This window comes from Ascaphus truei, chromosome 6, assembly GCF_040206685.1.
Source record: "Ascaphus truei isolate aAscTru1 chromosome 6, aAscTru1.hap1, whole genome shotgun sequence".
NCBI lineage: Eukaryota > Metazoa > Chordata > Amphibia > Anura > Ascaphidae > Ascaphus > Ascaphus truei.
The window spans coordinates 2,238,849-2,264,382 of NC_134488.1; the positions used below are offsets into that span (position 1 = coordinate 2,238,849).

At 44.1% G+C, this 25,534-nt stretch overlaps 1 protein-coding gene across 4 annotated transcripts in view; it reads right to left on the reverse strand.

The window, feature by feature from the left end:
- TIRAP (TIR domain containing adaptor protein) overlaps nt 1-25,534 on the reverse strand; it is a 112,716-nt gene that overhangs the window by 26,038 nt on the left and 61,144 nt on the right. The window contains exon 2 of one of the 4 annotated variants that reach the window (XM_075603300.1): nt 24,850-24,900. The exons of 1 other annotated variant lie outside the window; for it this stretch is intronic. In XM_075603300.1, the coding sequence (XP_075459415.1) occupies nt 24,850-24,856 (7 nt within the window). In that variant the 5' untranslated portion in view covers nt 24,857-24,900. Of the gene's footprint in view, nt 1-3,082; nt 8,587-16,490; nt 16,578-24,849; nt 24,901-25,534 lie in introns of those variants that run through there. 2 more of the 4 variants (XM_075603298.1, XM_075603301.1) reach the window with 2 other exon arrangements.

Genomic DNA, 25,534 nt, shown 5'->3' on the forward strand with positions numbered 1-25,534 from the left:
ATTCCATGGTTTTACATACCAGGTCTAAAAATTAGGTAAATACAACCTCAGATGAACACCACATGACATATTACACCGTGTCATGATTTATTTAACAAAAATAAAGGCAAAATGGAGAAGCTGTGTGTGAAAAACTACGTACAATCTTACTGCTTCCATAGGAATTAAGCTGCTAAGTAGCAGACAGGTGCTGCTAATCAAATGCCCTTGATTAATTGATCATCAGCAAGTGTGACAACCTCTATAAAAGCCGAAGTTTTAGCGGTTTGCTGGTCTGGAGCATTCAGGTGTGTGTTAACACAATGCCAAGGAGGAAAGACATCAGCAATGATCTTAGAGAAGCAATTGTTGCTGCCCATCAATCTGGGAAGGGTTATAAGGCCATTTCCAAACAATTTAAGGTCCATCAGTTTACAGTGAGAAAGATTATTCAAAAGTGGAAAACATTCAAGACAGTTGCCAATCTTCTCACGAGTGGACATCCCAGCAAATTCATCCCAAGGTCAGACCGTGCAATGCTCAGAGAAATTGCAAAATACCCAAGAGTTACATCTCAGACTCTACAGGCCTCAATTAGCATGTTAAATGTTAAAGTTCATTACAGTACAATTAGAAAAAGACTGAATAAGTTTGGTTTGTTTGGAAGGGTTGCCAGGAGACAGCCTCTTCTCTCTAAAAAGAACATGGCAGCACACATAGGTTTGCAAAGTTGCATCTGAACAAACCACAAGACTTTTGGAACAATGTCCTTTGGACAGACGAGACCAAAGTGGAGATGTTTGGCCATAATGCACAGCGACACATTTGGTAAAAACCAAACAGCATATCAGCACAAACACCTCATACCAACTGTCAAGCACGGTGGTGGAGGGGTGATGATTTGGGCTTGTTTTTGCAGCCACAGGACCTGGGAACATTGCAGTCATTGAGTTAACCATGAACTCCTCTGTATACCAAAGTATTCTAGAGTCAAATGTGAGGCCATCTGTCCGACAGGTAAAGCTTGGCCGAAATTGGGTCATTCAACAGGACAATGACCCCAAGCACACCAGCAAATCTACAACAGAATGGCTGAAAAAGAAAAGAATCAAAGTGTTGCAATGGCCCAGTCAAAGTCCAGACCTCAACTCGATTGAAATGCTGTGGCGGGACCTTAAGAGAGCTGTGCATAAACAAATGCCCACAAACCTCAATGAACAGAAGCAACGTTGTAAAGAAGAGTGGGCCAAAATTCCTCCACAACGATGTGAGAGACTGATAGTCATACAGAAAACGATTACTTCAAGTCATTGCTGCTAAAGGTGGTTCTACAAGCTATTGAATCATAAGGTGTACTTAGTTTTTCACACATGGCTTCTCTATTTTGGCTTTATTTTTGTTAAATAAATCATGACACGGTGTAATATGTCATGTGTTGTTGTTCATCTGAGGTTGTATTTACCTAATTTTAAGACCTGCTAAGGAACAGATTATTGTTATTATGTCCTGATATGTAAAACCATGGAATTCAAACAGGGTGTACTTTCTTTTTCACATGACTGTATATATATATGTATATATATATTTCCCAGAATCCCTTGCTGCAGTGGAAGCGCTGTATGCTGGGTGACAATGGGGAAAGACAGAGTTGCAGACCTGTCTAAGACATGCAAATGAACATACAGTAATATTTACAGTTGCTATATATATATATATATATATATATATATATATATATATATATATATATATATATATATATATATATATATATGCATATACATATATATATATATATATATATACATATACATATACACATATACATATATATTATATATATATTTTTTTAAAGCATTGGAATCAAGGAGTCCCCCAGAGCTGAACGGCATTATTGTCAGCTCCATCATCCGTCCGTCCCCCCCTTCATTCCCGAGATACTCATTTACACAGTTACCAGAAGTCTCGAAGGGAATTTAAACAGCACTCAAATAGGAAGCCACAATGACGTTGATTAGTGGTGTACCGAGTACCCAGAATTACCCGGTACCTGGCCTTACCCGGCACTTTTTCATCTACCCGGACATTACCCGGAAACTGAGAAGTGGGCCCAGTGCCAGGTAATACCGGTGTCGGGTACTGTCAAGGTAGCTGAAAATAAACAAATCACTTACTGTACCTGCAGCCAGTTACAGAAGACATCTATGAAGAGCAGCAGAGGTCTCGTGGCGCTGGCAGCATCCAAAGTGTGTCTTCAGCCGGAGTGGGACTTCGGATGCTGCCACCGCCACAGGACCTCTGCTGCTCTTCATAGATGTCGCATCGGTCTTCCTCCACCCTGCAGGTAAGTGCCAACCAGGTAAACGGATACCCGGCCGGGTAGAACTATTGACCCGTACAACACTGACATTGATGAATAGATGGATGATGATGCTGCTTATAATTATTGAGTAGACAGCACTCACCAAGAATAAAGTAACGAAACTGCAGGGTGCCAACAGAACTAGGAGGACCCAAATTCCTCCTAACCAATAGTCACAATCAAAAGTTCCAGCACTCACTAACTCTAATATAATATGATGCTATGGATTATGCCACAAGAAAAAATGATTTAATGTACACACAAGATAATACAAGGAGTAATGCGGCGCTAATGCAAACATATATACAGACAATCCAGTGGTGATTGGGGTGCACACAATAGGGAAAAGGGAATGTGACAACACAAAGAAACAAAAAGTGGGGACAACACACATACAGGGGTAGGGTAATCAAGGGGGCAATGTTTCGGAGGGACACCCTTCCTCAGGCCCGTTCCCTCAGGTCTTAAAAGACCATAAGGTGCTTCCCTTTACCCTAACACCCCAATAACCAGAGCAGCACTCAGAGACCTATGTAATGTCAGTAGGAAGCTCAAAATAAGCAGAACCAGTCCTGGGTACACCAGAGGAAGTGTAAATAAAGTAAATCAGACCATCAGGTTACACGACCATGTATCTCCTTTTCTCTCTCCCTCCTTTCAAAAGGTGCGCTGCTAATGCAGCTTCCAATTAAATAATTTAGTCAGCATGGATTTATGAAGGATAGGTCTTGCCAAACTTACCTTATGAGTTTCTTTGAGGAGGTAAGAAGGAATTTAGACCAGGGTAATGCAGTTGATGTGGTCCACTTAGATTTTGCAAAGGCTTTTGATATGGTGCCACACGAGGTTTGTGTACAAAATAAAGAAAATTAGACTCTGTAAATATACTTGCACCTTGATTGAAAATTGGTTGAAGGACAAACAACAGAGAGTTGTCATAAATGTAACATTTTCAGGTTGGGCTAAAGTTGTAAGTGGAGGAGCTGGATATTTCTTAAAAAGCTGCCTACAGTATTAGTATGGATCTGAAAGTCTCTCAGAAGGAGTTTCACACCCTCAACCTAGAGATATTAGTCTCATGCCAGGAGACAGAGAGTCTCAACTTAGATGTGCGTAAATGGAAGGAGGACTACAAGGAGGCCCTGAATCTTACAGAGACTGTAAAAAGAGAAAATACAAGGCTTAAAGAAGAAAATTCTGATTTGATTGACCACTTCAATGAAAAGAATGAAAAGTTTCATGAGCTAGAAAAAATTATGAAACTATTTGATTATGAAAAGTTAGGAGCATTGGAGCAACGTACACAAGCATGCGTGCGTAACTACAGATTACCGAAGAGAAGCAGCGATGTCTGCAGGAAGAAAATCTGTAGGCTGTGTGACAAAACGACTTACTCCGGGGCTCCGCCGTCTGTCCGGGACTGTTAGAACACGGTCTTTTAGGGTAGGTTAAATGATGAGACGTCACGTACTGTTCCTTTAAACAGGCTATGCCTGGTTTATTTAGTCCCAGGCACTGAGACTGCCACAGTGAAAACAGAAAACAAAGCCAAACAAAAAGCTGCTCATCTGAGCGATAACAAACTTAGATATCCCTGACTCAGGGTTGGAAGTGGCTTTTCCACTTCCAACAACAAAGCAAGGTCCTTTTGCAGTCTTAGACAAATGAACACAATGATTGAACCTGTTTGGGGAAGAGGCTTCTCCCCTCTGTAGTTCAGCAGCCTTCCAGCCTCCAGGCTCTTGGAGAGAGGGAAGAGCAAACAGGAAATCAGTCTTACATACCTGATTTCTAATTAGCATGACAAGTGACAGAAATCAGGCAGCAGACAAACTCTGGTCTGGATCTCTCATCCCTCAGTTCCAGCGCTTGCCAAACTGTGGGATGGAGTGTACTGTATGTATAATAAGGCTGCACTCCCAGGCCAAACAGGATAGAAACTGTTCAGTATCCTGGGAGCCCTATATACAGAATTTATTACCATCCCCTGGTTTCTGTCACAGCTGCTAAAGAAGTACAAGTGCTGCAGGAACGTCTGATTACCCAGTGTGTCCCCGCAAAACAGCATGAGAAACTGAAGGCTACCCTGAGCATCGCTAGAGGCCAAGCTTAGAGGCCAGGTGACTCGGTACAAGAGGGAGCACAAGAAGGTCCAGAAACTGAGGCAAGCAGCTGCGGCCCGAGTAAAGAAATCCACAGAGCTCCAAAATATAAGGAAGAATGCGTTGATGTACACTCAGATCAAGCTATAGAAACAGAATTCTTTCGCCGATGAGCTAAACTTCTTAAAAAGTGAGAAAAGGAGAGTAATTCAAAAGTACTACAAGGCTCCTCAAAACAAGGTTGGAAAGAGAAATATATCTGCGCAAACGCTCTGCAGCACTCATCATACAGGCTGCCTACACAGGAATGAAAACTCGTCTGCTAAATAGCCAGAATAAAGCAGCCTGCCTTCTCCAATCCATATGCAACATCAAAGAAAGAATTTTGAACATTTGAAGCAGTGTGTAATCTTACTCCAGTCAAATGTTAGGAAGTGTCTGCCGCAAAGATACTACAAAAAAAATGAAGGAAGCTGCTGGTATCATTCAATCCAGATATAGGTTCTACATCACAACCAAGCAAGCTGTGCGTTGCTATAAGCGCACCCGCAATGCCATCTCAGTACTACAATCGGCTATCCACGCAAATCAGGAAGGAAGAACCGAATTTGAGAAGTGCAATACCAATACAGTCATGCTACTGTGGCCCCAGGGCCCAAGCCAAATTCCTCACAATGAAGATAGCCGCTACAAAAATACAGTCTTTGGCTAGATTGAGGCAGAACTGAACCACCCGTGAATATGGCTAGAGAACCATAGTCACCATAAATTAAAGGAAGAAAGGATCACCCGATGCAATGGGAAAATACGTGACCAGGCGGTCAGAAGACTGTGCTTGGGGTGATAGGGTCTGGGAAAGTTAGCCCTTACAAAGGGATAAGAGTTTCTTATTTTGTTGCTTTTATATGTTTTGCCTGGATAAAGGAACAGGCTCAATAAAGCCAAGATATAATTTCACCCAAATCGTTCTCCCTTATATGTACCTCTGCACACATCTCTAACAGGTCAACTGTAGCAACACACCCATCTCCCCATGCCACCCTGGGTACCCACCCCTGGGGCTGGGGTCTCTGATCACTGCAAGGTCTTTGAATCACTGAAAGTAGCAAGGCAGGTCTGCAGATCTTGAAACACCGGTCCACATTCTGGGGACCAGACTGCCAGCAGCATAACCCTCTGGTCAGTCACCTCAGTCAGGGGGGTCAGTCAGGACACTGTATTGGGTCACTAAATCTCTATAGTACCCCTGCATGTCCCTGATCTCACCCTCCATCTGGACAATGTACTCCATCTGATGGAGGGGCTGCTGACCCCTGGGGCCTTCCGGGAGATCAGCACACTGGGTCCCGCTTGGCTCATCCATAGCAGAGACCCTCTGTCTCCCTAACCTCTCTCGCTTCCACTCCAGCTAGGGAGCTGTGAAGCCGTATCCTCCTACTCCACGGAGCCTTCCCTAAACTTCCAAGGAACCATTACACTGTCTCTAAGCTATCCGGAGCTGCTGGGGCTGGTACCTAGTCAAAACGCACACCACGGTATACAGGCAGATCGGCATCTGCCTGCACCACTTCCCAGTACCACTCACTGAGCTCCAGTAGCTCCCTTTCTGTCACAAAGTTAGGAAAAAGGTCACAATGGGGGTCGATATACACATAGGGGACACTGGTCAGGCATGATCTGGCATACCTGCCTGGTCCCCCCAAGGGACCTCCCTGGGCTCCAAATGCTGGGGAGCAATGGTTGGTGGGGTGGGCTCCCAAAGCTGGGGTGCAAAAACAACCTTAGTGGGTGACAGGGCAGACTGCACCTCCGCCTGGGCAACTGCCTGCCTTTAGATTTCTGTGACCGGGGTCACAAGAGCATTCTCTCCTGGTAACTCCACCGGCACCCCCGTCCATGGGAGCTGGTGCTTTGGGCTGACCCGTTCGAGCTGCCACAGAGGTACCACAGTGCAGGGGACCCACAGGCTCACAGCCTGCTGATTGCCTGGGGTCCGTGTGTGCAAAAATCTTTCTTTGTGGACCGCTTGGTCCTCATGCCCGATGGCTGTACTCTGCTGCCCGTCGAGGAGCTCCATAGCTGTGGACATTTTTTTAGAAAGGAAATGTATACAGGAATATACCAAATAAGTAAACATGGGAAGAATGTTGATCCAGGGATTAATCCAATTGCCAATTCTTGGAGTCAGGAAGGAATTTATATTTCCCCTTATGAGATATCATTGGATAATATCACACTGGGGTTTTTTGTTTGCTTTCCTCTGGATCAATAAGTAAGTATAGATATAGGATAAAGTATCTGTTGTCTAAATTTAGCATAGGTTGAACTTGATGGATGTACGTCTTTTTTCAACCTGATCCACTATGTAACCATATAACTACTACTTGAAACTTGGAGACCGACTTTGAGCGACTATTCCCTACAAGGAATCCTAGCCCAAAGTCTCATGATCCCATCGATGCTACCAGAAAAAATGCCTGTCACAGGAGACCAGCACTTTTAACACCTTTTTACCTTACTGGGATCATTCACTAGACAGAACAAGATTATTGAATAAATTGCGTTTATTCGTGCAAGCCCGCAGACATACATAGATTGCACAAAATACAGTACATACATACCAAATGGGGGCAAAAACTAGCCTCAAATAGGTGAAGGGTGCCTGCTTCGGATGGCTTAGTCTGACTGGGACCTCGTCTCGAGCTTTGCGGTACTCTTTCCGGGTAGAAATCCCAACCGCGTCCGCTACGTTAAAGTCTCAGAACTTTGACTTCCCGTCTGACGTAGTCTCAGCAGGGCAGGCTTTCCTAGCTTCAGAAACGAAGCTGGTTGCTCTGCTATACGCGACAGAGCAACTTTAAAAAGCCCACTTGAGCCTCACCGACTCAAGCCACAGATCGTCTGGTCCTCTGGTCGGGCAGTCTCCTTACATACACTCCGCTGACGTATCTCTAGCCTGGAAGACAGACTGGCAACCAATCCGAGCATGGGAACTTTCCTACCATCCAATCACGAGCCGTAGGCTCGGCTGGCCTTACCCAATCAAAGGAGGGGGCGTGCTTAGGCTCAGGTTGCTGGCAAAGCGGGAAATATGAATTGGTCAATGGGAAACGTGCATACGAGCAGTGTCTTCCCCCAGCCAACTCATTGCCGCCCACTGGGCAGGCTCCGCCAGGTCTGACAGTCCAAGCTATGCCCCAGCGAGGTGCCCATGTTCTCCGGACCTGGTACTCTGCCATTCCCTATTTGCCAATTGACCTGACACCTTGCCAACCTGTTTCTTTGATCCGCCATTGCCATGCAGACCCCCCCTCACCCCAGCTAATTACATTACCAGGGCTGGCTGCATAGTAATGGATACTCATCTTTTAACATTGGGAAGTTGGAGTCTAAAACTTGCTCCCTAAAACAGTGGTGCGCAAACTGGGGGGCATGCCCTCCAGGGGGCGGGAGAATTTGTAGGGGGGCGCGGGCGGTTACAGAGGCCCCGTGCTCTTCTCCACAGCATGTAAATTAAATGTCGGGGGCGGCGTGAGGCCTCTGTAACTCCCTTACCTGCTCTCTGCAGGTCTTTGGTGACGCATCACCATGGCAATGTGGCGTCATGTTACGTCACGCGTCGCCATGGCAATGCGCGTCAAATGACGTGACGGGGTGACATGACCCGCGACATCATTTGATGCCGAGTCATTGGGAGGGGGGAGCAAACGCTGCGGCTCCAGGGCAGGGGGGCGCAGCATGAGACGTTTGCGCACCCCTGCCCTAAAACATGGTCCCGAGAACTTGGACCCTAAACATGGTCCCTAGAACATGGACTATGTAATCGGGTTTTAAAACAGGCTCCTGCACTGTGTTTTAAAACCCAATTGCAGAACTTGCTGACGGTGCACAGATTTCCCATAGAGTTACATTACACTTCCATAACCTACAGTATCTTTAGGTACAGATGCGAACCCGCAAATCATACACTATTTGCGGCTAAAATATCAGTTTTACCGGTGTCTCCAGTCAGCAATACTTTACACAGATTGTAACTCTATTTGCCCGCCAAAAGCCACTCAAACTTCTGTTCCCAAAGTCCCGGTCCTGCAGCTAATTCCTAACAGGGACCCTAACCACACATGGCATCGCTAGCTTATTGTTACGCCGGGGTGCTGCCCGCAGACCAGACCCGTCCCCTGAGCTGAAGGGGGAAGTGGTAATACACGCACCCGCAGCAAAGGGAGCGTGTCCGGAGTGTGGTATGAAGCGTTGCCAGGCCAGGTGTAGTAAGGTAGACAATACTTGCCGGTACCGGTTGTAGAGATAGAGTGATGAATGCCTTGCCGAGGTCAGGGAGTGGAGAGCGGAGATAGGTCGTAGTCCAAGCCGTGTTCAAGGGGTTACCAGAGTGAGCGTTGTCCAAGGAGTGCTGAGATCGAGAGCCAGAGGGGGTAGTCGTACAAGCCGCATCAGAACCTGTGAAAACACTGAGAGAATCCAGAAGTACTTCCATAAAGAGACTATGTCGAGCAAAGACTGAGAGCAGAGAGGAGCTAGATAAAGCAGGAAGGTCCAATTAGGAACGGAGGCGGGACAGGAAGAGCTACAGGGAGACACTGCAGATTGGTGGAGGCATAACAGGCCAGGTGAGTCTTGTTGGTAACCTGAGTATGCCCGTGCGTTGTGTGGGGGCGGAGCCTGAGGTCCGGGGGACGGGAAGAAGTGTGCAGATTGAGCGCGCTCCGTAACGCGTGTACGCACGTGGACCGAATCAGTGGATAGTGCAGGTGTGCGTGCGGGAGGGCGTGGGCGCGCCCGGCGCTGAGCAGAGGAATCGTCGAGGGGAGTGATCCCACGATGGGGGCAGGGGCGGGGAGCCGCAGAGGCCAGTAAGGCAGGATTGTTTTGTGTGTCCAGGGACTCCCTGAGGGGAGAGAGTGCTCTGTGTGGGGAGCGTGGAGAACGCTGATTCCTGACAGTACCCCTGTAACAGGGTCTTATCCCTGTTAAGAATCTTGCCTTTAATCTAGCAGTGTGCTGGTTAATTGCACACCTGCAATCAACTCCACCTGGCTGATTAGAGCTCCCTCAGAGCTCTGTGAAACAGAGCTGAGCTGACATTTGGAGCTGACACAGAAAAGCAGAGAAGCCTGCACACAGACTGTCTTGAGCACAAAGGGGTGCTGAGATCAAGACACCCAGAGACTTATATTCCTGGACACAGGGGACCCAGGAACCTACCAGAGACTGACATGAAGGGCCACCTGCTTTAAGGTATCTCTTGAGACTTTGGGGAATATGGTTGTAATGGGAGTATCCCTCCAGCCCTGGAGAAAGGGACTGGGGAAATAAGTTAGCCCTTAAACAGGGACAGGCATTTGTTGTTTTCATATGTTTTGCTGTGTTAAAAAGGACAGGCGCAAAAAAAAAAAAATGCTCTGAAGCAGTGAATACAGACAGTGACCCACAAACGGTACTGATTCTGGAAGTAAAGGCTGCCAAACCGCATAGGACTAACAGCTGTGAATGGGGTATATGCAAGACTGTGCTGAAGCAGGGAAACTTTTACAGACGGTGACCGACGCAAGGTACTGATTCTGGGAATTTAAAATGGCCGCCCAGCTGAAGTCAAATACAGACTCTGTAAAAATGGGGAAGAAAATGTGTTCCTGGGTTTAAAGAACCCCACCACACAGAGCAGTGTCCCTTCAGGCCTTATTCAGACGATGAGAGTGAATGCATGCACAGCACTGCTAATGTTGTAAAACTTACCCAAGGGAAGAAAAAGTCTAGAGATACCTGTGAGAGCTGCGACCTCTACAAGCAAAATATGCACACCTGTAGGACTACCACAATTTGGGGTTCTAGCAAATACAGTGATAACAGCTGCAATAGCGCCTCCTGAGGTCAGGAATAAAAATACACCTGATAACCCCAAAATGGAGGACAAGATGCGGCGTTCCTGTAATGAACCCTACCCCACAGAAGAGTGGCCCTTCCAGTCCGATAAGGAGGAAGACATCTCTTACGGGGAACCCGAACCGAATCACACCCACAGAACACCCCAAGAATGGTGGGGGTGCCTAAACTCGGTACGAACCGAAAAGACCGCTCTCTATGATGACGAATGTGATCGGCAGGAGGAAGAGCGGGAACAGCAGATCACTGAATATTTACGCCACCTAACGCAACTGCAAGGAAAACATGGCGGATACAGTGAAGCTGCTGAAATTTCAAATAAAGACGGAGACCCCAATATCCCTGATGGGACGGAGTCGTCAAAAACAAAAAGGCGGAAAAAGAAAAAAGGGTCTTCACTTACCGTGGAAAGAACAGACACATCTGCAGATCCCGCGGAGGAAAAGGGGGTCCGAGATGCCCTGCAGCCTAGAAAAAATGGAGAGTTCGTCCCGCAGATGACCGAATATCCAGAGGGCCCAAGGCAGAAGTCGTGTACCCCAAAGAAGTGTCTGTCCGGTGCTAGTAGTGAGAAACCCTCAACCAACCATACCAGGGAAGCGGAGCCGGAACCAATGAGTGACCATCCCTTGACCAGCCCTGAAGATGCCCTGAAAATTGCCAGGAGTGACTGTGATCTGCTCCGGGAACAATTGAAACTGGAGAGGGAAGATAATGCTGAGCTACAGAAGACTGTTCTCACACTGTATTCTGAATCCGGGATCGACTTGGAGGATTTAAGGACAGATCTAGATATAGCAAACGTTACTATTACCGCCATGGATGAAAAACAAAGCAAATCTGATAGACTGATTGCTAATCTGAAGCAGAAATATGAGGAGGCACTGAAGGAGATTACAGTCATTCAGCAAGAAGTTCGCAAGTGCCATAGAGACGTGGAAGTCTCTCAGAATGAGGTTCACACTCTCCGCATAGAACTGAATGCCTCACACCAGGAGGTCAACAGTGTCTGGACAGAGGTGGACATATCCCAGAAAGAGGTTCATAATCTCCGCACAGCACTGGATGCCTCACACCACGAGATCGGCAGCTGCCGGACAAAACTGGAAGTCGCCAAAAAGGAACTTCACAGTCTCGCTGAGGAGCTGGACAATTCTAAAAAAAAACTATTGTCAATCTTAATAGATCTCAAAGTCTCTCAGAAGGAGCTTCAGACCCTCAACCTAGAGATGGAAGTCTCACACCAGGAGACAGTCGGTCTCCCAGCAGAGGTGCGAAAATGGAAGACGGACTACAAGGAGGCCCTGAATATAACAGAGACTGGAAAAAGAGAAAATTTAAGAATAAAAAAAGAAAATTCTGAGTTGACAGACCACGTCAATGGAAAGAATGAAAAGCTCCACGAGTTGGAAAAAATAAAGAAACTTCTGGAAGGTGAAAAGGGTGAAGCAGAGCACCGACTGCAGAACCAACTACAAGGTCTGCATACACACCTCCAGAATACAGAGGAGAAGCAGCGAACTCTGCAGGAAGAAAATCTGCAGGCTGCTAAAGAGGTACAAACGCTGCAGGAACGTCTGAATACCCTGTGTGTCCCCCACAGAGTAGTATGAGGAGCTAAAGGCCACGCTGCATCTCACCACAGCATCGTTGGAGGCGGAGCTTCGATACCAGGTGACTCTGTATGACAGGGAGCGGGAGAAGGCCCAGAAACTGGAGCAAGAGCTGGCGAGACAGAGAGTCTGTTCCTTGAGTCAGTACACCAAGGAGAAAACAGACGCAGCGGCAACCTTGACGACAAACATTACAGAGCTCCAGAATATGAAGGAGACACTGATACAAACTCAGAGAAAGCAAAGTGCACAGATAAATTCCCTGAGAAGAGACTTGCAAGACGCACTCAAAAAACAGGGATCTCTTGCAGATGAGATGACAGTACTACAAGGACAAGTATTGACCCTGACCAAGCATCGGTATCCCACAGCCACAAAAAAACAAAGGAAAAAGGATACAGTGAGAGCTGGGAACACCGCTCATCTGAAAAACAAGGTTGCAAAGTCTAAACCACCTAAGCAAGCACTAGCAAAACCTTCAGCTGGCCACAAGGCAAAACAGAAAGGTATACGTGCAGAATCAAAATCAGAAGAATCCTTAGTGGACGAAGCTGAAAAGATGGGACATTCTCTGGAGGTGGAATTGCAACTCAATCCCAAAGAATCTGAACTGGCAACACCATGGAGTGGAAAGAGTGCAGAAGGACAGCTTCAAGAGCAGAAAACTCAAAGGGTTACTCTCAAACGCTCTGCAACTGTCGCCATACAATCTGCCTACAAAAAGAGGAGCGCCCGACGCAAGGGAAATCTCATGCCCGCGCACTCGGTAAAAAGACTGTACTTGGAAAAAGTTCTCCTCGAGCGACTGAGGAGTGCTGATCTCAAGCACCTTCAGGAGGAGACACGAATAAACTGGAGAAAGGGCTCCAATCCCAGCGGGACTGAGGGTTCTCTTCCTCCATCCACTCTCATTCAAGTCACATAGATATCTAGAATGAGAGTGGAAGGATGGGCTTCGGCCATGGTAAGCCCGAGCTTCCCACAAACAGGGGAGGTGTGTAACAGGGTCTTATCCCTGTTAAGAATCTTGCCTCTAATCTAGCAGTGTGCTGGTTAATGCACACCCGCAATCAACTCCAGCTGGCTGATTAGAGCTCCCTCAGAGCTCTGTGAAATAGTGTCATGTGAGACACAGGAAGAGGATTTTCCTGAGCTGACATTTGGAGCTGACACAGGAAAGCAGAGAAGCAGAGAAGCCTGCACACAAACTGTCTTGAGCACAAAGGGGTGCTGAGATCAAGACACCCAGAGACTTATATTCCTGGACACAATGGACCCAGGAACCTACCAGAGACTGACATGAAGGGCCACCTGCTTTAAGGTATCTCTTGAGACTTTGGGGAATAGGGTGGTAATGGGAGTATCCCTCCAGCCCTGGAAAAAGGGACTGGGGAAATAAGTTAGCCCTTAAACAGGGACAGGCATTTGTTGTTTTCATATGTTTTGCTGTGTTAAAAGGGACAGGCGCAATAAAGCCTTATTTTAATTTCACCTTAAAAACGGTCTCCATTGCATGCCTCTGCACACATCGCTTACAACCCCCCTCTTCAGGAACGGCCTCAGAACGGTCCATGAACGGTTTCTCTGGAAACTTTTTCCTGAAGGACTTAAGAAGGGTCGGGGCATGAATGTACTTTAGAGGTACCCAGGATCTCTCTTCAGGGCCAAAGCCCTTCCACTGCACCAAGAACTGGAGCTGGCCCCTGGATAGGCGAGAATCCAAAAGAGAGTGAACTTCGTATTCCTCGTTATTTTGGACAGTAATGGGGTCCGGTTTATGAGTCTGATCCGGAAAGAAGTGACTGGAGATGAATGGTTTTAAGAGGGACACATGAAAGACAATGGGAATCTTCATACTGGGTGGTAGTTCGAGCCGAAATGCCACGGGATTGATTTGTTCACAAATAGGGAAGTGACCCAGGAACTTAGGTGCCAGTTTAGGAGATGGTACCTTGAGGTGGATATTCTTAGAGGAGAGCCATACCAAATCCCCTGGTTTGTAACTGGGCGCCGAACGACGACGACGATCAGCCTGTAGTTTCGATCTGCGGGAGGAGTCGAGAAGGGTAGACTGAATCGGTTTGGAGAGAAGGAATGCGTTCATCTACGGCTGGTACTCCAGAAGGGATGTTGGGGATGGGAAGACAGGGAGGGTGGAACCCATAATTTATAAAGAAGGGCGACTCCCGGCTGGCCTCGTTTTTGGCATAATTGATGGCACACTCTGCCCAAGAAAGGAGTGGAGCCCAATCATCCTGGAAATCGGATATGAAACATCTCAGGTACTTCTCCAGGGATTGATTGATTCTCTCCGTTTGTCCATTGGACTGAGGATGATAGGCGGAAGAGAAAGAAGAAGAGATGCCCAATCTCTTCGTGAAAGCTCTCCAAAATTTGGATACAAACTCAGAACCTCTGTCAGAAACAATGGACGAAGGAATCCCATGAATCCGGAAAATCTGCTCCGTAAAGATATCAAACTGATAGGGGAGCCCCTGCTACTGCCTCAACAAGTAATAAGTGAACGGTGCTTAGGGTATATGTATAGAGGGAAGTGGGGTAGAGATAGAACCCAAATGTAGCACTCAGGTTCACGCTCTGTGTGATGAGTGAATGATTTAAAACATAACTTTATTAAAGTACCAATGAATTAAAATAATGGGTATTAAGAACAGACGACCTGAAGGTATTCTGACCTTCGATACTTGAACCGTATAGGTTCAGGGTCTATGATAACTGTGTGTACCTTAATATTCAGGTTACACACTAAACACCATTCCTTGTAAGGATCTGATGTGAGTCAATACTTACAGGGTAGCTCTAGGGTAGGTATTGGGGTGCAATAAACTAGTAGCAAAGTATATGAACCGAACGTGATGTATAATCGTAGTGGGTAAACTGTGATTAAATGAAATCTAGACAGTTCCGATATACCCTGTGTCTAAGTACATTGATTCTGAAGTCAGTAGGATATTGAGTCGGGTTGACCTAAAGTAACCTCCTTCTGTGTGCGGTAGTAGGGAGGATATGACCTCTAATAACCTTTGACATAAATGAAAGAGCTATTTGCACAGTGTGCATAGCGACACAGAATGTACTTATATATCAGAGAGTCACTAGACCGCGTGGTAAGTACATACAATAATAAAGTAGTAGTATTGGTTCATAAGTATAAAACACCCAATTGTTGGCAGCCTAAGTAATGCTCTCAGCTCACTCCTACTGTGATGAGGCTAATACAGTGTGTATTACATTGTGTCACTTAACCCCTGTAACCTGTGGGTTAATGTTAACAGATACCCAATGTGGAGGTATATATGAACTAGGTCATGTAGTTATACCCTTTATGATAGTACTGCTCAGGGGGATCGTGACACACCAATATACATGTAGGTGGGCTGAATGGAACAGACTTTATATAGGGAGTAAAATATCACCATATAGCTGCTGTCAGGGGATCCCTGAGTAACAGCAGTAAACGGGGAACTTAGACTGTGTAGTTAAGCCACATAGTGCAACAGTTGCCTGTGTTGAATTGTAACGAGGCTCACAGTGTCCGTCGGAGCACTCTGAAAGCCTGTATGTATCGTGCAGGCAGGGAGCCGCATCTAACTTGCGGTTAGAGACTATGGATGCGGATGGAATCAGACCCCTGCGCGTGCACGTGTGAGATCAAGCCGCCGACGCGCGCGTTTCGCGAGAGCTTTCTCAAGGCGAATTATTCAGTGATCATAAGAGTACCCTGCAGGTGAGCAGGTATATATAGGTCCTTCGGGTGGGTGACGTCATAGTTAACCCTTGACGTGCTGTGGCATGCTGGAGGCTGTACTGAAGTGCACAGTGAGTATTTCCTATTGTATGAATGCAAAGCTAGCACAATAAAAGAAATAAATAAACTGACTTGATAATTACCTGTGTGAAGTTATTTATGTGTCAGAATGAGCACAGGGAGAGATGTGCTTAATACTCTCTATGTGCCTCAAGGGTAAAATAAAACGAAAAAACTGGTACAATGTAAAGTCACTGATAATAAGATGAGGGTCCAGAGATGCCCTATAGAAGATAAGTTTACCACTTAGTCGTGGATTTAGTCAGGATATGGTAACTGCCTAATTTCTCTACACATGGCAATGTAGGCAGTATGATGACACTCAAGGAAAGCCCACATAGAAGAAGAACTCAAGTTCTACATCAAGTTTGTAAGTGGGATTAATCATAAAAAGGGGGTATACAGATAGCCTTCGTTGAGGCCTTGAGGTGATAATGTACCCAATGTGTAAATCCATTTTGACTCCCTTTGGAGAAGGGATCTGTCCCAATCCCCCTTCCTTTGCCCTCTTATCAGATGGTCAATACCACAGAATGCTATAGCCTTCAGGTCTCCATCATGACACAGGTTGACATGTCTAGATAGGGGTTTGTCCATGTTGTTCCTAATTGTGCCAATATGCTCCAGTACTCTCTGTTTGAGACACCGTTTGGTTTTCCCCACATATAACTTTCCGCACTTGCAGATACCTTGGTATATTATACCTGTGCTTAGACAGTTAATAAAACCACGTATTTGGTATGTCTTAGTATTATTCCAGTTGTTGAATTGCTTTGTGGTCTTCATATACTGACATGGGGGGTCCTCCGGCGCGTTACTCTGCTTGTGGCTCCACGGCGTTTAAGGCATATAAGTGAGGGAGAGAAGAGAGGGGACCACAGTAAGGGACCAATACAGTGATTATACACAGCTCTTCGTTTGATTGGGGAGGGAGGGAGGGGGGGGAGTAGGGGTGTTGGGGAATCAATAGAGATTGAACGATACTGCTACATAAAGGAGACACACTTACATCAAAATATCTAATATCTTGAATTCTTCTATTCTTCTACTCTTCTCCTTATATAGCTGCGTATTGTTGAGGGTGAGGAAAAACCTCCTGGTATCCTCCTTAGCAAAAAATAAAGGGAAAAAATAGTGCAATACAGTTTATTAACAATGGAAAAAAAGAGATTGAACACTTACAAGCGGCCGATAATTTCAGGCATAGAGAGGAGATGCTGCCAGACTCCACAACGGATCCCTTCCTGGGTTGGGCTGCTTTGTCCTGGCTGTTTCCCTGTTGGCAGATGGTTGCTGTGTTGATCTTCACTTCGGGTGGCTGGGATTGAGAGTTTCCGGAAGCCCGTGCACAGGCTATGTCCTCCTCAAAAAAGGCCTGTCCCTCAGCATACACAGCATACAGATTTCAGCTCCCTGCTCCGGTGCGCATGCGCATGCGCAGACGGCGGGATCGCCGAGCCAGATAGTACAGGGGAGTCAAGTCCTCACTACGGTGGCTTGTAATGGCCAAAAAACGTCAAACGCGTTTCGCCAATGCTTCCTCAGTGACGTGTATAGGCAAAGGGTAGCAGCAGTCTTATATACACTGTAGAATCGTCAGTTTAACTCCAAGGGTGCTGGTTTGACTCATAACATAGGTGTAGGTCCTTAAACTCAATTGCTCTTACTTTGTTGACTTAGTGTCGTGATACAAATTATACATGGTGATTGAATAATTAAATACAGCATGATTAAGAACAAATGGCATGCCTAAAAAACTTTAATGGTGGCAAGCCTTTTGTGTGGATACTATTTAATTAAAAACAAGGTAGATAAGATGGATAATTAGGAAGGGGAGATAGTTTACTTATTGGCTAGATATTCTTAAAATTGTAATTAAATATAAGTTAATGTTGCTTTAAAATATTTGGATAAAACCTAAATTTGGCATTAAAAAGATGTTGATCTAAAATATGGGTATTACCAATGAATCCAATATGCTATGACTCATGGAGAAGAAAGAGATCTTAGAGATGCCATTTGTTTAACAGGAACATAGATTTTCAGCAGTTTTCAGTCCTAAAATAAGGATACTTGTAATCTTAAGTTTTTCTATTGAGGTGAATATTAACTTAGTTGTTAAAAAGCGGTAATAGATTAAGTAGGTCACTTAATGTTATGGTAGAAAGGCTGTAACCTCCATGTCTATATTTAACCCCTTAGGTGCCAGTGTTTGGACGGTGAAAATCCAAAAGGATTCTCTTTTATTAATTTTCTTTATGTAATCTCCTCCCCTCCAATCGGGTTTTACTAGTTCAATTCCAAAGAATTTCAAACAAGAAGGATTCTGATCGTGTTTGATTTTATAATGGTTTGAGACGCTATGAGACTCTAAACCATTACATATATTTCTTATGTGTTCTCCCACTCTTGTTTTCAATTTTCGAATTGTTCTACCTACATACTGCAGGTTGCAACTACACTGTAGTACATAGATCACACCTTTGCTATCACAAGTAATGTGTGACTTGATAACATAGTCTAGGTTAGATATAGTGCAATTGAAGGAAGTTGTTCTAATATCTGGTATTCTATTGTTTCCACATGCCTTGCAGTTTACACATCTTTTAAAACCCTTTGTTAATTGGTCTAGCCAGCAGCTCTTAGTTTTTGGGGGTAAAAAGCTCGGTACGAGTTTTTGTTTAATGTTTGGAGCTTTGGAATAAATAACCGCTGGTTTATTTCCGATTATTTCTTTTAAAAGGTCGTCTTGTTTTAAAATGTGCCAATGCTTGTTTAAAACACCTTCTATTTGCTTAAAATTTGTGCTATACGGTGTAATAGCACAATTCCTTTTATTACACCGTATAGCACAAATTTTAAGCAAATAGAAGGTGTTTTAAACAAGCATTGGCACATTTTAAAACAAGACGACCTTTTAAAAGAAATAATCGGAAATAAACCAGCGGTTATTTATTCCAAAGCTCCAAACATTAAACAAAAACTCGTACCGAGCTTTTTACCCCCAAAAACTAAGAGCTGCTGGCTAGACCAATTAACAAAGGGTTTTAAAAGATGTGTAAACTGCAAGGCATGTGGAAACAATAGAATACCAGATATTAGAACAACTTCCTTCAATTGCACTATATCTAACCTAGACTATGTTATCAAGTCACACATTACTTGTGATAGCAAAGGTGTGATCTATGTACTACAGTGTAGTTGCAACCTGCAGTATGTAGGTAGAACAATTCGAAAATTGAAAACAAGAGTGGGAGAACACATAAGAAATATATGTAATGGTTTAGAGTCTCATAGCGTCTCAAACCATTATAAAATCAAACACGATCAGAATCCTTCTTGTTTGAAATTCTTTGGAATTGAACTAGTAAAACCCGATTGGAGGGGAGGAGATTACATAAAGAAAATTAATAAAAGAGAATCCTTTTGGATTTTCACCGTCCAAACACTGGCACCTAAGGGGTTAAATATAGACATGGAGGTTACAGCCTTTCTACCATAACATTAAGTGACCTACTTAATCTATTACCGCTTTTTAACAACTAAGTTAATATTCACCTCAATAGAAAAACTTAAGATTACAAGTATCCTTATTTTAGGACTGAAAACTGCTGAAAATCTATGTTCCTGTTAAACAAATGGCATCTCTAAGATCTCTTTCTTCTCCATGAGTCATAGCATATTGGATTCATTGGTAATACCCATATTTTAGATCAACATCTTTTTAATGCCAAATTTAGGTTTTATCCAAATATTTTAAAGCAACATTAACTTATATTTAATTACAATTTTAAGAATATCTAGCCAATAAGTAAACTATCTCCCCTTCCTAATTATCCATCTTATCTACCTTGTTTTTAATTAAATAGTATCCACACAAAAGGCTTGCCACCATTAAAGTTTTTTAGGCATGCCATTTGTTCTTAATCATGCTGTATTTAATTATTCAATCACCATGTATAATTTGTATCACGACACTAAGTCAACAAAGTAAGAGCAATTGAGTTTAAGGACCTACACCTATGTTATGAGTCAAACCAGCACCCTTGGAGTTAAACTGACGATTCTACAGTGTATATAAGACTGCTGCTACCCTTTGCCTATACACGTCACTGAGGAAGCATTGGCGAAACGCGTTTGACGTTTTTTGGCCATTACAAGCCACCGTAGTGAGGACTTGACTCCCCTGTACTATCTGGCTCGGCGATCCCGCCGTCTGCGCATGCGCATGCGCACCGGAGCAGGGAGCTGAAATCTGTATGCTGTGTATGCTGAGGGACAGGCCTTTTTTGAGGAGGACATAGCCTGTGCACGGGCTTCCGGAAACTCTCAATCCCAGCCACCCGAAGTGAAGATCAACACAGCAACCATCTGCCAACAGGGAAACAGCCAGGACAAAGCAGCCCAACCCAGGAAGGGATCCGTTGTGGAGTCTGGCAGCATCTCCTCTCTATGCCTGAAATTATCGGCCGCTTGTAAGTGTTCAATCTCTTTTTTTCCATTGTTAATAAACTGTATTGCACTATTTTTTCCCTTTATTTTTTGCTAAGGAGGATACCAGGAGGTTTTTCCTCACCCTCAACAATACGCAGCTATATAAGGAGAAGAGTAGAAGAATAGAAGAATTCAAGATATTAGATATTTTGATGTAAGTGTGTCTCCTTTATGTAGCAGTATCGTTCAATCTCTATTGATTCCCCAACACCCCTACTCCCCCCCCTCCCTCCCCAATCAAACGAAGAGCTGTGTATAATCACTGTATTGGTCCCTTACTGTGGTCCCCTCTCTTCTCTCCCTCACTTATATGCCTTAAACGCCGTGGAGCCACAAGCAGAGTAACGCGCCGGAGGACCCCCCTTTTTTCTACCAGTATCCACACAGAGGTTGGTGAATCACCTCTGAGAGACTCAGGCTGCGGAACTGCTTTGTGCCAAGGACAGGAGCCATATATTGAACAGTAGGCTAATTCTTTTTTGGCGCAACTTTTCTCTCTTTTTTTCATATACTGACATGCCTTGCACCTTTGACATGTGTACGATCCTTTTGGTTTCGGTGGAAACCAAGTCCTAGGTATCTCCTCTGTAAAGTGACTCTGGACTAGTAAGTCTCGTAGATTCCTCGCTCGTCTACTGGTCATAGATGGATAATCCTTGATGACCCCTTGGAGTGACTCGTCAGCTTGGAGGATATGCCAATGTTTCTGAAGGATACTGCGGGCTTTAGGCCATTCCCTATTAAATGTGCTGATGAAACGTATCACCTTCTCTTCTGGATTCAGTGGTTTAGCCATGATCAGTGATCTCCGATCAGTATGTTTTGCTCGTTTATATGCCTTTTTTATGCTTCTTTTGCTGTAGCCCCTGATCTCGAATCGTCGGCTCATGAGAAGAGATTGTACTTCAAATTCCTGTTCTGTGCTACAGTTGCGTCTGAGCCTCAGGAATTGACCGGTGGGTCTACCGTTGACCTGGGCTTTAGGGTGATGGCTACTTGCCTCCAGAATGTTATTTGTGGCTGTCGCTTTTCTGAAAATGGTGGAATTCAGGATACCATCAGTACCTCTTGATATCCGTAGCGCCAAGAAGCACATGTTGTCTCTGTTGTATTCCATGGTTAAGCGAAGGTTAAACTGGTTTGAATTGAGTACATTGATGAATTCTTTTAAAGCGACCTCTGAGCCTCGCCACAGGACCAGCACATCATCGATGTAGCGGACCCAGAGGTCAATATGCTCAGTATGCACCTCCATTTCCTCTGTGAAAACTACCTGGGATTCCCACCATCCCAGGTAGAGATTAGCATACGTAGGGGCACACTTGGTCCCCATTGCTGTGCCCCTCAACTGGTGATAAAGTTTTTTGTCAAAGAGGAAATAATTCCTGGTTAGTACGAATTTGAGAATATCTAAGGTGAAGGTGTTGTGTTTGGTGTGCCAACCGCCTCTTATTTGTAGGAAGTGAGAGACTGCTCTGAGGCCATACTCATGGTCTATACTTATGTATAGTCCCTCTACGTCCAGGCTTACCAGTATAGTGTCATTACTGATACAAACATCATCCAGTCTTTTGAGGGCATCTTTAGTATCCCTAAGATAGGATGGTAATGTCATCACAAACGGTCTTAATATTCTGTCAACATAGGAGCTGGCCCGTTCGGTCAAATTGCCTATCCCTGACACAATTGGTCTACCTGGTGGGGGGATCTTGTTTTTGTGCAATTTAGGCATACTGTAGAACGTAGCAATTTTAGGGAATTTGACCCAAATGTAGTCATATTCATTTTTATTGATGACTGTCTTCAAGGCCTTTCCGGAGGATAGTACTCAATTCTTTATTATAGGTCAAAGTGGGGTCTTCTTCTAGTGTTTCATAGCAATTGGGGTCAGATAGTAGTCTCAGATTTTCAGTCTTGTAGTCATTACTACGTTGGATCACCAGATTTCCCCCTTTATCCGATGGTTTGATGACTATATCGTTGTTCGTGGTCAGTTCCTTAAGTGCTTGTCTTTCATGAGCTGTGAGATTGTCTGGAAATCGGCCCAGGGTCAGATGTTCAAGGTCCCTAGTCACCCAGATCAACAAACACATCGATGTTGGCGAAGTTTTCACTGAATGGTATAAATTTGGAGCTGGGACGTAAGTTTGTATATGTATATGGGCCTTCTCCTGGTGTTCTATTACTTTCCTCTAATAATGCCTCAAGGTTATTGTATACCTGTAAGTCTTGGGTATCAAGAGGTGTAACTTCAAGAGAGTTAGCAATCCTAATCTCTCTCATCCGGAAGAACTTGTGGAGTTTAAGTTTCCTCCCAAATAAGTTGGTATCTTTGACCCATTCAAATAGGTCCATGCTTGCTGTGGGTGAATAGGACAGGCCCTTACTAAGTAATTTCAAATGATGTTTGTTCAGGATCATGTTTGACAGGTTCACTAATTGTATCTTGTCATCATCTAATACCTCGGGGGTTTCCTCCTCTTCTTGGGGTATTGTTGTCCCGTAGCCCGACTCCTTAGTACCCAAACCTTTCCCTCTTCTGGTTTTCCTTTTCCTCTTAGGCCTGATGCCGTTCTGTTTTGCTCTAAAAAAGGAACCTGTAAAGGAGAGTGAGAGGTGGTGGCTATCTGATTGACCATGCCGTCAGTTAGTAGTGAGTTAGCTCTATCATCCTCACTGTCGGATTTCTCCCATTCAGTAGATGAGGCCTGGTCCGGCACACTCGGTTTAGGTTTCTTTTTCATGAGTTTGTAGCGGAAGATCTTATTCTCTTGAAAATCTTTTTTGTCTCTTGCATACTTAATCCGCTTACGTTATTTTAATTCCTTTGCAAATTTGTCTATATTAGTTTCTTTGCCTTCCAGTTCTGTAAATTTAGGATTAGATCTCCATGAATCGACCTCTGATAATTTCTGCTCCAAAACACTCTCTATGGTTTTCAGTTTGTCTTTCTGGTATTCTAATAATAAATTCATCAGCATGATGGAACAATTTTTTCAAACCAGTTCCCAGGATCTAATGAAATCCTCATCCACTATATTGTGTGCTGGGGCAACGTTCGCTCGTAGGCCTCTGGGGATCAATTCAGCCGTCAGATAGTTTTCAAAGCTGAATATCTCCCACCACGCTCTTATCCGTTGTCGTTATGTGTCATCAAGCTCCGTAAAGAATTTAGAAATACTAGGTTGTGTGGAGGTGTCTTCTCCTTCAAATTCACTGGAGAATACATCTTCTGCCTCCTTTTGCCATGTGAGAAAATCAAGTAGACCAGACAGGAATCCTGACATGGTTGTAAGAGTATAGGGCGAGCTAGGGACAGAAAAAGGCAAAGACCACCTTAATAATGCTTAGTAAACTGATAGGGGAGCCCCTGCTACTGCCTCAACAAGTAATAAGTGTATAAGTATGAGCTGCATTCACCTGATTTGGTTTAGGATATAAAAGCTGGCACTTGTAATATACTTGGTGAAGGGCCATTGTACGATTAAAACTTTGTACAGTGCATCTTTTTGCTGCTAAATAAATGTAAATTCTTTACAGGTATATAAGAATAGCTTTTAGTCTTACTAGTTTCAAGTAGGTGTGCTATTGCTGTGGTTTGTTTTTTTATGTAAGTAAGCAGCACTGGATTCAAATTTTTGTGGTTAAAACCCTTTTCTCTTTTTGCATTTATTATTATTATTACAGCTGAACCCCGTTATAACGCGGTCCTTGGGGTCCACAACCCCGAGACCGCGTTATAAGCGGGGTCGCGTTAAAACGTCACCGTCATTACATATTATTATTTATTATTCTTTATTTATAAACTATACAATATAATTAAAATAATTTATAAAAAATTTAAATTATATTATACCATATCATACAGGAATTGATCTCAGGACCCTTTCATATGCTGGTTAAGATTTGTACCTCTACACCACAGAAGCTGTGTGATGTCATCAACATCTAGAAATAGACTTAACATTTAACATTAACATGTACTCTGTGGTAATGTGTTGTAGAGGATAAAAATATTTATAGGGTATGTCTTGTCACACCAAGCCTATGGTGTAGAGGTAAGAGGCAAGGCATTGGTATCAGAAGGTCCCGAATTAAATCCCTTCATGTGTTTTGTACAAAATGTATTAATGTTTAATTGTGTGTCTGTGTCTGGCAGTCAATAAAGCATCAAATTGAACGTTTAAAAAAAAAAAAAAACAATGTCGCACGACGGCAGGAGAGCAGAGAGATGAGCATGGACAGCTGGAAGAGGAGAGCGTAAGGCGGCAAAATGGAAGATTTGAGATGCAGATAAGGCGGCAAAATGGAGGCTTTCAATTTGGGAGCCATGCTCACACCGTGTTATAAGCGGATCGCGCTATAACGGGGTTGAGCTGCATTATTATTTTTATAGTCTGCTTCCCAAATAGTGTCTATGTGCCTCAATCACAAAGCGGTGCTGGCTGTAGCACATGCAAACAGCCTATCCACTTTAATGAGGCTTCGTACATGGTGCTGCAATTTCTTGTGCTTTTATCTTGTACATTTAGCAAAATATCTAATTGGACTAATATTACTGATACATACCAGACATTCCTCTTCCAATGTTCCCTGAAAATCCCTCATGTGAAAATCAGCCTGTAGGAGAACAAATATAGCATTCTGTATTTATTTTGGTATAAAAAGAGAACATGTGCCACTTGGTTAAATGCTGAAATTAATTACAATAGCAATGTGGGGCTTGTTCAATAATGTATACAATAAATAAATAAATACTGATTTATAACCATAGGGTCTCTGTCCAGGAAGTTCCTCGCAGGTAAACACCAATGTAAGGAACTTGTGAGTATCTTGGTGTGCATACATCTAAACCTTATTTTATCCCAACATTAAAGCAGCTGCTCAAATGTTTTTAATTGTCTTTATAAATAATTAAACTTTTTTTTCCCCATCTAAATTCCAGGAAAAATATACTGTACTTGCTTGGGAGAATAATATGGCTGTTGGGGTTAAACTCAGGCCAGCGGATAATAGAAGTACAGAATATTGTAGGTCTCTCTGTATATTGGCAAAAATGTACTGCACCGACACACTTTATTCGAGCAAATACCCGGTATGTACCTGGCAGATACCTGGAATGCGCCGCTCCTCACCTCTGACAAGCCCCGTTGCATTTGCCTTCCCAGCCTGGGTTCATGCCTGGCTGATGGGCGGCTGATCTGTTAAATGATAATGATTAGGATTTAATAGGCTGCAATGCTTCGCGTGTCTA